At 36.4% G+C, this 12,204-nt stretch overlaps 1 protein-coding gene across 14 annotated transcripts in view; it reads right to left on the bottom strand.

The window, feature by feature from the left end:
* The window catches only part of mamo (maternal gene required for meiosis), a 698,235-nt gene that overhangs the window by 104,735 nt on the left and 581,296 nt on the right, over window positions 1-12,204 (bottom strand). For all 14 annotated transcript variants that reach the window (XR_012411478.1, XM_073974305.1, XM_073974312.1 and 11 more), the window contains 3 exons: window positions 9,739-9,930; window positions 8,380-9,660; window positions 6,829-6,954 (listed from right to left, as the gene is read on the bottom strand). Coding sequence is in view for 13 of the 14 variants with exons in the window: in XM_073974305.1 (XP_073830406.1) it covers window positions 6,829-6,954; window positions 8,380-9,660; window positions 9,739-9,930 (1,599 nt within the window). In the remaining variant the exon portion in view is untranslated. The remainder of the gene's footprint in view (window positions 1-6,828; window positions 6,955-8,379; window positions 9,661-9,738; window positions 9,931-12,204) is intronic.

A 12,204-nucleotide genomic window follows, 5' to 3' on the forward strand; every position in this document is an offset into this window, starting at 1 on the left:
GCTCCATTTCTGAGTATAGAAGATCACTACAAGGCCATCTAGAAAAAGAAGTATTGTACTATATAAAAATACCTTTAAATGCACTTTTCGAAATTACATGCCTTCTTTACATGGAAGAACTCAAAAAGATTATATAGGAGATAAAACTAGAGTTGGACAATCTAGTTCCCGGAGCGGATCAATATTTCAGGAACTAGTTTATTTTCCCAAATGGAAGTAGTTCCATAATATTTTCATAGTTCCAAATTGTCCCGAGGCCGATATAGTTCAAATAATTCTACTCTTTCATAGTTGTTTTTTTGTTTGTTTCCTTCGTTCCAAATAGTTCCGAGACCGAAACAGTTCAAGGAAATGACCCAGAAGGATCAATGTAAGTGTCGAATTAAAGGTATGAGAGTGACCACCACCCAAAAATTAGTACAATGTTTGACGTTTTTTTTTGTGTATCAATGTATTTTGTATGGAACACCTCGGCCCCGCCCGACTATATGATACCCTACACCACTGTGAATATGTAAAATATAAATCGGAGCTATATCCAGATCTTAACAGATTTCGATATAATTTGGCACATTTATTTCCAGACCGAATTCAGTCATACATTCCTAATTTCATCGAAATCGGAACTATATAGCGTATGTGGTACAAAAGATACGTGAAATCGTCCGAAAACATATATGGGAGCTATATCCAAATCTGAACCGATTTCGATATAATTTGGCACACTTATTTGTAGACCGAATTCAGTCACACAAGCAAAATTTTATCAAAATTGGACGTATGTAGCGTGTTTGGTGCATCAAATACGCCAAATCGGCCGAAAATGTATATGAGAGTTATATCCAAATCTGAACTGATTTTCACCAAAAGCAATAGCGTTCTTCCTGTTGCTAAAAAATTTGTAGTCCTCAATTTTCAGCTGAATCGGACAAAAAATGCGACCTCTAGGCTGCGAACAAAAATACATGGACAGACAGACGGACGGACGGACATGCATAAATCGACTCAGAAAGTGATTCTATGTACATATATCCCTCAAAGGTCTATCTCGCTTCCTTTTGCACGTTACATACAAATGCACAAGGACATAATGCCCCTTACCACATAGTGGTGTAGGGTATAAAAATAGCTGTTTGATTGTTGCAGGAAGAAGAAAGGTTGGAAGCGATTGCAAGAAGAAATTTGTCCGACAAGAATTTGCAAACTTTCAATAAAAGATCTGTCAAAATGTCTGTTGTGCAAATTGTTACAAAATTTTGGGTAACCAGGGGCTTAATTCTGTTTTTATGAAAATTTGAAATGAAAAATTTTATAAAGGAAATAAATGTCAAATGAAAAATGTTATAGAGAAACTATTTTCCATTTCGAATTTTCATAAAGAAGAATTCAGCCCCTGAGAAACCTATTGTCATCAATTAAATTACACTGTGCAACACTGGTAATGCAAACAACTTCTAATGGGTATTTTATGAAAGTACATATTGAGACTACAAAAACCTTAATTGGGTTTTGTGTTCTTAGATCGGGTTTAGATTCATTTCATCATCATCTAAACCGACCTAAAATGAGCCTTTTTTCCAGTGATCGGACCTTTATTTCCGAAACTAATAAGAATTTTGCTTTGCAGTCTTCAGCAATATTGTAGCCCTAAAGTAGTAGAACTTATGTGTCAAGCAGATGAACTAGGTAAAGCAGCATCTAGCGCATCAAACTCGTTAAAATATAGAAATTTTACAAAATTTCTGAAATTCTGGTCAGTAACAACTAAACGGTTGGAATTTGAAACAAGTAACCATTCTAAAAATGTTCCAAATAATGTGACCATCAATTCTTCAGAACATTCTGAAACTCTAAAATTGTTATTTCACGTTGTTTAAGGGGTATTTCATAACATACCTTTTACAAAACTTATTTCAAACAATGTTCACACAGGCCGTTTATTATCATCTTGGGGATTTCAATGAATTATTGAAATATTTACCAAATTTTTGTTGAAAATTTTGCTATAAACAAGGCGATAGAGGCATTTTACAACAATATAATGTTCTGAAGAGTTGTGTATTACATTCCAGAGAATATTTTCCCTAAAGGTAACATTAAGAAGAATTTAACATTTTGGGAGATACGCTGCGAAATATACACAATTTATAGAATTTTTAGATATATTATAAAATTTGAGGCAATAAATGCAGTTATTCGAGTTCGCTATTCCTCCAAATATTTTCTTCTTGCTCTTCTCTACAAGTTTGCTGCACATGTCAAAACAAGAATCGTATTGGTTTCAGAGATACAGCTCCAATTTGTTTTAAAAATTCTATCTTTAACCATGTTTAGATGAGGCCATAAAAACCGAACCCGATCTAAGAAAACAAAACCCAAATATGGTTTTTGCCTATTGGTCCTCTACTTTCATAAAATTCTGGACAGAAGTTGTTTGCACGCGATTGGCTCAAAAATGTTGCACAGTGTTATTGACGCACAATGATTCAAATTCAAGATTTTACCCTAACTTTGTTAATATCATTGATTTGTATTAAAATCAACAATTTAGATAAAAATATTTGAACTATTGTCCGGAAAGTATAACATCTACTGTTACAGGGCGTTTGCATATAGCCGGATTTAACCCCGCCAAAAAGCTCTAATGCAAACGGCGTTTTAATTTAAAAATTTAGTTGTAACGTAAATTTTTATCGAGCATATACTTTATTTTAATCAGTATTACAACAACAATTATTTCATAAACACCTTTTACACTATGCTACATGTATACGATGATTATTATTTCGATTTATTTGGTATATTGTTTTAAAATGACAACTTAAATCCATTGGATTTAGTTTTCTATTGTTTTAAGTTGTATTCTCTCCTATATGTGATTTGATTATTCAGTTTTAGCTTAATTGTGATATCACTCATTATTACCCCTTCTACTCTCTCATATTTATTACAATCATTTATCTGTTTGTATGTGTTTATGTCTATTTGCGAATCGATTGTCATTCTCTTGACAAATGTAAAATATCCTAGAATGAGGATGCTAGAACAGTCTAAGCATCAGTAAGCGAGTATAAATACGGGACAGTACCAGGTGGGGGAGTGAGTTGTAATTCACACAGCGAATTATAATCGTCAACTAGGTAAAGTACAGAGTAACCTTAAAAAAGTAAAGCTGTTTGCTTATTAGAGTTAAGTTGTATGCTGTGCTTTGCGAATCTACGAGTATGTATCAAAGAGCTACTATAAATACGGGAGAGTTGCAAGTGGGTGAGTGAGCTGTAATTCAGATAGCGAATTAAAACCGTCAACTAGGTAAAGTACAGAGTAATCTAAGTAAAGTAAAGTTGTTTGCTCAATAGAGTTAAGTCGTTTGCTGTGCTTTCGGGAATCGATTGTCATTTCGCTTTGTAAGTGTAGAACATCTTAGATTGAGGATGCTAGAACAGTCTATGCATCAGCGAGGGAGTATAAATACGGGAGAGTAGCAGATGGGTGAGTGAGTTGTAATTCAGATCGCGAATTAAAACTGTAAACTAGGTAAAGAGTAACCTCCGTCCCATTTTTTGTTTGCCTATCGGTTGTTATTTCCCTTGACCATTGTAAAACATCCTAGATTGAGGATGCTAGAACAGTCTTTGCATCAGCCAGCGAATATAAATACGGGAGAATAGCAGGTGGGTGGGATGAGCTCTAAATCAGACCGATAATTAAAAACGTCAGCTATGTAAAGTAATGAGTAACTCAAGTAAAGTTGTGTGTTTAGTAAATTAAAAGCATGTGCTGTGCTTTGTACATCGCTTGTTATTTCGCTCGACCATTGTAGAACATCCATACCTAAATACGGGAGGGTCGCAGGTAATTGAAAGAGTTGTAATTCCGACCGCGAATTAAAACCGTCAGTAAAGTAAAGAGTAAACTCAGGAGAACATTATTTACAGGTAAACATCTATTTTTTAAGCGAAGGTAGTCCCTTTAAGCATGATTACAACGTATACTATATTTTTCGTGGGCAAGTCCATGGTTCCTGATGCAATAACACAAATGTTCCAAAAAATTCTACGGTGGCCAACTAAAATGACTGGGGGCATTATAACTATCGAAACGTCCAAACCTTGCACATCGTAATAACAGAACAAACAAACATTGTTCCACAACATCACATACGGGACAAGGGAGACTTCTCTCATATTTAGCTCAATGAAATGGGACCTACTGTTTATCGCCGAGTCTGAACGGCGTGTCTTAAGACTCCACTTGCGGGTATTTTTGCCACCGTTGAAAACTGTTTGATGTTGCCTGACCGGGGAATCGAACCCCCGACATTCTACGTGCAAGGCGTCTCAAACATCAAACGAAAATTAACTATATAGGACAACTTCTTCCGGTACATTCCTTCCCCACAAGACTGAACTATTTTCACTCAAATGCACTTTAAGGACTGTTCGAGGATTATTTTGAAATTGTAATCGAATGTTGTCCTTGTGATTCCTGAGTCCATATTTACATTAGACAATTTTCCTTGTGGCAATTGTAAGTTTGAAGGAGAGAGAGAGGCATATGGTAACCCTTTGCCTCTCAACACCCTCTTTAAGTCCCAATTTACATTAGGCGAGTTTACTTGCGGCAATTGTCAGTTTGTAGGTGAGAGAGGGTGCTGAGAGACAAAGGGTTACCATATGCCTCACCTCTCTCTCCTACAAAATGACAATTTGCGCAAGTAAACTCGCCCAATGTAAATTGGGACTTATCGACAAACTGACAATTGCCGCAAGGAAAATTGCCTAATGTAAATATGGACTGACATAATGAACATACTAGCTCGGAAAAAATCCTAGGGTGACTAACTAAAATAGCTAGTGTGACTATCGAAATGATGACCCCTATTAAAAAATTCAACACTTTTGCGCCTTAATGGAATTTTAATAGGGGTAGTCGCAGTGAGGATAATTGAAACATTGGCTAGGGTCACTCAATACTTCCTGAGATAGGAGCCCCGAAATGTCTGTTTCAAATTGACTTTGTTTTTTAGTTCATTCATATATTTAAGATTATGTTATTTCGCTTATGGGTACTTTACACGATATGTATTTTACATATGGGTGGTCACTTTTTATATACAAAATGTGTACGCAAAGTAACCCATTAAGTTTATCCACAGGAAGTGGATTAAGTTTTTTAATGATTGTAGATAATGTTTTTAGTTTATCCACAGGAAGTGAATACCAGCTTTTGCCTTATCCATTTGAAATTCTACTACAGATAACTTTATATTTTGCATTGTATCGGCCACCCTCTCCGTTTTATAAAAAGAATTCACAATAATAACCAAACGGAAGTGCAAATACAAAGTGGATAAAATCACAAAATATCAAAGCAGGAAATCTAAAATAAAAATACTGACAAAAATATACAGGCTATATAGAAGGAGAAAAAGAGAGACAGAGTGAAAGAGACACAATATACATATATTTCTAGAAAACAAATAAAAAACTCAACCAAATACAACAAATTGAGGACACGGAAACATGCGACATTTACTACATTTCAGGTTTCAGTGTATTTGTATAAATATGTATGTGTGTGTGAGACACATACACACATTTAGCTGTCTATAAATGTATGAACGATGTGACAAATAAATAATACAAAAACAATGAAAAACCAAATAAAAAACTAAACAAAAACCCATAACAACTTTAAACAAATAGTTTTGCAGAGAGGAAGTTGCCAGCATAACTTAAAAACAAATAGGTTGGGAGGTGGATCGGGTCCTAGTAGTTTAACAGGGCGATGATGATAGTAATTCAGTTCTATGTGGGATTTTATTTCTATGAGAATAACACAATATGTGTTCATGAAATAAAAAACATACATATAAAAAATTAAATATAAAAATGGATAGACATTTTGTTTTGGCTAAACGAAACTCAAAATCAAAATACGAGAAACAAAAGCAACAAATCAATATAGGCTTGGCAAAGCATAGATAGGACTAAACCAAACAAACAAAACTAAAAAAGTGAGACGATACAATAAAATCTCTATAAGGGGAGATAGAATATTTTAATAGGCTTAGTAGCAAAACAAAGGTGTTGTTGGGTGGGTAGCAGCAGTTGGTTGGTTTATTTGGACGAAAAAAAATCTGCAAAATTTGTACTGGGTATTTGGCCCACAAAACTAAAAACAAACTAAATTTCAATTTAACATGCAATTTCAAATTGTAGTTTTTCCATTTCACCAAATTCGTTTCAGGTGAAATGTGTGAGAGAGCAAGGCGTTTTCGTGGGTAGGGGACGGGCGTTTGAGGGAGAATATACAATAAGGCTGATAAAGTGGGGATTGGCAGTTACGTACAGAGGTTTAGAGGAAACAAAAGTTGGGATTTCATATTTTCACATCAAGGGAAACAAATTCAATTCAATTTTAAAGTGTTTAGTTTTTGGATTGTTGTTGTGAAATATGTACGTATATAAAAAATTGGAACTAAAAATAGTTTTAAAAAATAACAAATTCATAGACAAAGAACACGACGAAGAGCAAAAAATATTTAGTTTTTTTTTTGTAAATTGCTTTGTATTTTTGTTGTTGTTTTCCAATGATTTTTTTATATATCGAAAGGAAAATATATATTTTATGATGAAATACATATAGTATATTAAAAAGAGACAACTGATAGCAAATGTTTATATATGTATATAAATATTTATTTATATATAATTTTGATATACGTATACATAAATATTTAGAAAGAGAAAAAAGAGATACAACAAAGGTGAAGTATACGAAGAAAAAAATACTGGTGATAACAGTAACAAAACGGACACTTACCGATTCGTGTGAGGTTCGATAATCGAGTTCACCGCCTAATATTCCACTGGCTGAGGCGGAACGGGGCTGTAGATGACGACTGCTGCTGTTGTCATCCTCACTACAATCGATTTCCTTTTTGAGAGACTAAAATGGAGAGAGAATAGACATTTTTTATTTTATTTGTAGCTACAATTTTTAGCAAAACTAACTGTAATTCAATATTTGAGGTCACAGCAGTCAAAAATTAGCTCCACAAAAAATTTGCAACATAGGTCTATATTTTGGTTTAGGCCCTTTATGATGGGTACCTCCCGATTTTACGTATTTTTTAGAATTTTAGGTACATTTTTGACCAAACTACCTGTTTTTTAACATTATTCCCACTGGTCACAAAAGTTCTTCACCAACAATTGTCAACATAGGTCCATGTTTTGGTATATCATCCATATAACAGAACCTCCCGATATTCGTTATTTTGAGGATTTTAGCTCCAATTTTTAACCAAACTAAAAGTAATTGGACATTTGAGGTTCTCAGTGGTCACAGCACTTCTCCTTCAAAAATTGTCAACATAGGTCCATGCTTTGCTATGGGGTTACCATATAACATACCTGCCTATTTTAAGTATTGTAAGGATTTTCACTACATTTGTTCACCGAACTACTTACAGTTTAATATTTGAAGTTCCCAGTAGTCACAACATTCTCCACTAAAAACTTTGAACATAGATCCAAGTTTTGATGTAGCCTCCAGATTTTCTGTATTTTGAGGATTTGAACTACACTTTTTGGCCGAACTACGTGTAATTTAATATTTGAGGTTCTAACTGCACCTCCTGATTTTAGATAGTTTGAACATTTTAGCTACATTTTTACCGCAAAATCTGTTATTTGACAGTGTTTCTGACCACTTCTCTATCAAAAATTTTTAACATTGGTCCATGTTTTGGTATATCACCCACATAACGGTACCTCCTGACTTTGTATTTTGAGAATTTTGGCTACAATTTTTAACCGAACATCAAATGTCAAATCGCAGCTAAAGTTGACATTAGAGGTTCTAAGTGGTACAGAAGATCTCTAAAGAAAACTGTAAACATAGGTCCATTTTTTAGTATTGGCCCCTTATAACGGTACCTCCCGATTTTCGGTATTTTTTGTCCTGGAATTTGACAGCTGAGGTGCCCAGTGCTCTCAAAACTTCTCCGCTGGAAGTTGTAAACATAGGTCCATGTTTTAGTATAGGTCCCACATAACGGTACCTCTCGATTTTCGGTATTTTGGGGATTTTATTTATTTTTGTTTTTACCGAATTGTCTGTAATTTGATATTCCCAGTATATAACCCCTATATAATTGTACCTTTCGTTTTTAAATATTTTGAGGGTTTTAACTACATTATTTGACCAAACTAGCTCTAATATGATGTTTTAGGTTCCCAGTAGTCACTTAACCGCTTCGCTAAAAATTGTCAAAATAACGGTACCTCCCGATTTTAAGTATTTTGATGGTTTTAGCAACAATTTATGACTGAACTACCCCTAGTTTGACATTTGAGGTTCCATACTTACCAAGGGCACCGATTGTACTGGACCCAATCCCGACGGTCCGGCCAGTGAATCACTGACCAAGCCCAATGCAGCTGCCGTCGATGAACTGGGACTAAGACCGCCAGCTAGCGATGTGCCAGAGGTAGAGGGTAAACCGCTTAAGCCACCCCTACTGCTTGGGCGATCTAAGCCTGAACCATCTCGAGAACTACGCGATGCTGGACGTTGCGAATGTGGGTCTAAGGCCAGTGCAGCACTACCGGTTAGGGGTGTAGAACGTGCCGAATCAACACCAGCTCCACCGCCGCCACCACCATCACCATGATCACGTTCACGACTACCGCTTAGCGAGCAAAGGCCGCTTTCCAGGCCAGCACGCAAATTGGGACTAACTAAGGCGGCAGCTAAGCTACTACTGCGTATTTTCATATTTAGACCGCCAATATCATCGGAGCTGTTGTCACCATCATCATCTAAATCCATTTCTTCATCACCATAATCGACATCTTCAATATCTTCGATTTTCCCTACACCAGTATCCTCTAGGTCTCCCCGCAAGCCTCTATGAACATCTCCCAAATGTTCGGGTGTTTCACGACCTGTTTCTCGATCACTGTCACGTTCATGTTTCATGGTCATTTCAACGCTCTCATGTGTTGTTGTAGTTTGGTGTTTCGCCGACATGGTCCCACTCGCTGATGAACTCTGAGGTGTTGTACTGGGTGCCTTTTCATTAGGCGTTGTTGCTGTTGTTGTTGCTGATGAAGAGGTTGCATTATTATTGTTTACAAGGGAGTTTTCCTTGCTGTCTTCTTGTTGCTGTTCCAAACGTCTTTGATAGAGATCTAAAGGTTGCGGTGAGCCACGATGTTGTGGTTCTTGTATTGAGGCTGCCGATTTGACATGAATTCGCTTTGGAGGTGAGGGACTACAACGTTCTGTTGTTGATGCTGAACCTGTTGTTGTTGTTGACTGTTCATGGCTGGTGCTGCGTTTCGAACTTAATGATGTGGCAACTGCAGCAGCAGAAGTTGTGCTGGTGGTATTTGTTGTGGCAGATGTTGTTGATGTTGATGCTATTGTTATTGATGGTGCTGCGCTTGTGGCGGACGCTGAGGCGGCTGATGATGATGCAACAATATTGGACGTTGATGTGGATGCTCCCGATAGAGTGGCATCGACAGGACTGTCACACGAGCTACTACTTTTACAGGGCTGTGAATGGGGTCGTAGACGTTCAGGTTCACGTTCTGGCTCTCGTAGGGTTGTGTTCTGATTTGTCATTTCTGCTAAACCCTTGACCTGTTTAGAAAATATATGAACAAATTATGTTGTTGTTTACAAAATAAATCCTCAGCTATGCCTAAACAAAATAATTACCTTTAAAGACTCCGCCGTTTTCAGCAGTGCCGATAACTGACAATATTGCACGTTTACTTCGCCTTTATACATGAATTCAACTAAGGTTTGTAGTTCGGCAAAACGGACGTCCTTTAATATCACAATAGGATGTTTTTCGGGGTGGTCCAGAAATAGGCTCTGGAAATACGATGAACAGGCCGAGAGGACCACCTGCAAATAAAATAAAAATAGAAAAAATATAAATTAGAATTTTCAAATAACAAACATACAATCTGCAGCAATAATTTGCCATTAATGACAGCCTAATAATGGTTGACGAGTCCAGCTGGACATTAGACCAAATATCAACACTGCAATTGTAATAATTTACTTGGGTAAATATAAGTTTAACCATAGGATTTATGCTTTACAGCCCAAGGCCAAAAACACAAAAGACAGACTGACAACAGATGATAGAAAGTACTTGGTTTGTTGTTGTAAATCTGTTGTAGCAAAACCCCCTTTGAAGAGTGACCAAAGTTCTCAGTTTATGTGGAAGACATTCACATCATGCGGAGTATAAATAAAAAATTATCTGCAATTTTTCATTGGCAATAATTGTCCGGTAAATCAACACTTTGTGTAAAAAAATGCCAAAGATTGGCTATGAGTGTTGTTGGTTTGTTTTAAAGGATCACATTTTAAAATGAAATATATTGATGGCAAAAGGTTTTAAGAGATTTAGGTCTTAAGGCCAGAACAGAATCAATCGTCGCTTGCTTTGCGAAAGAAATGCCAGAGCCTCCTAAAGGGGAACGCAGGCGGATTTGCAAAGACGCTCTGGCATTCCTTTATAATTTGACATTTGAGGAAGCAAGCAAAGCGACTTAGAAGATGGTAAACACCTTAAAACAGTTATGAACACAAACAAAAAAACATTCAGTTCGGTCAAAAAATGTAACTAAAATCTTCAAATGCCTAAAATCGAAAGGTGCCGTTACATGGGGGCTATGCCAAAACATGGAGCTATATTGATATATGAAATATAAGCTAAATAAGTGTTATAGGGGGCTATAGCAAAACATGGACCTATGTTAACAATTTTCCATGGGGAAGCTTTTGACCACTGGGAACCTCAAGCATCAAATACAAGGTGGTTTGGTCAACAAAATGTAGCTAAAATGCTCATACTACCGAAAATCGGGAGGTTCCGTTGTGGCAATTTTTGGAGGAGAGATTTCATGACTGTTGGGAACCTCAATTTCAAACTACAGTTAGTTCAGGATAAAAAAATGCTAAAACCCTCAAGGTAGTGAAAATCGGGAGCTATGCCATAACATGGACCTATGTTGACGATTTTTGGTGGAGAAGTTTTCTGACCACTGGGAACTTCAAGTCAAGCAAAAGGTAGTGCGGTCAAAAAATTTAGCTAAAATCCTCAAACTACCTCAAATCGAGAGGTACCGTTATATGGGGGATATACCAAAACATGTACCTATATTGATAATTTAAGTGGAGAAGTGTTGTGACCGCTAGGAACCTCAAATGGCAAACTATAGCTAGCTCTATCAAAAATTTTAGCTAAAATACCAAAAATCAGAAGGTACCGTTATATGGGAGCTATAACAAAACATGGACCCATGTTGATAATTTTTCATGGAAAAAAGTTTTGTTACCACTGTGAACCTCAGGTGTTAACAAACAGGTAGTTCGTTCAAAAAATACAGTTAAAATCCTCAAAATACCTAAAATCGGGAGGTACCTTTATATGGGTGCTATTCCAAAACATGCACCCATGTTAACAGGTTTCGGTGGAGACGCTTTTATGACCACTGGGAACTTCCAATGTTGATTTAAAGGTAGTTCGGCCAACAAATTTAGGCAAAAATCCTCAAAATACTGAAAATCTGGAGGTACCCTTATATGGGGCTATAACATAACATGGACATACATCCACATAAAATCATCAAAATACCTAGAATTATACCGTTATATAGGAGCTATGTCGAAACATCGACTTATGTTGACAATTTTTGGTGGAGAAGTTTTGTGACCACTGGGAACCTCAAATGTAATGTTACCGCTAGTTCGGTAAAAAATTTAGCTAAAAGCCCCAAAATACCGAAAATCGGAAGGTTCTATGGGGACAATGCCAAAATTGTTTTTGGAGAAGTTGGGTGAGCACTGGGAACTTCAAATGTTAGATTACAGCTAGTTCCCAAAAAAATGTAGCTTAAATTGCCAACATATCTACAATCCGAATGTACCGTTATATGGGGGCAATACCAAAACGAGGACCGATATAGTCCATATACTCGGGTGCCCAATTATTGCTGACGCTGGATGATAACAACAGAGGGACATGGCTAGATCGACTCAGAATGCATTCCTTTCGGAAGTTATTGTGCCAAATATAGGATATTTTTGTAATTTTGGGTCATTATGTCTAAAAGCATGAATTTGCCCACAAAAAAAATCGTTACATTGAAAATCAAAAGGACTCAG

The sequence above is a fragment of the Musca autumnalis genome, unplaced genomic scaffold (assembly GCF_047663935.1).
Source record: "Musca autumnalis isolate F117 unplaced genomic scaffold, ASM4766393v1 scaffold_3, whole genome shotgun sequence".
NCBI lineage: Eukaryota > Metazoa > Arthropoda > Insecta > Diptera > Muscidae > Musca > Musca autumnalis.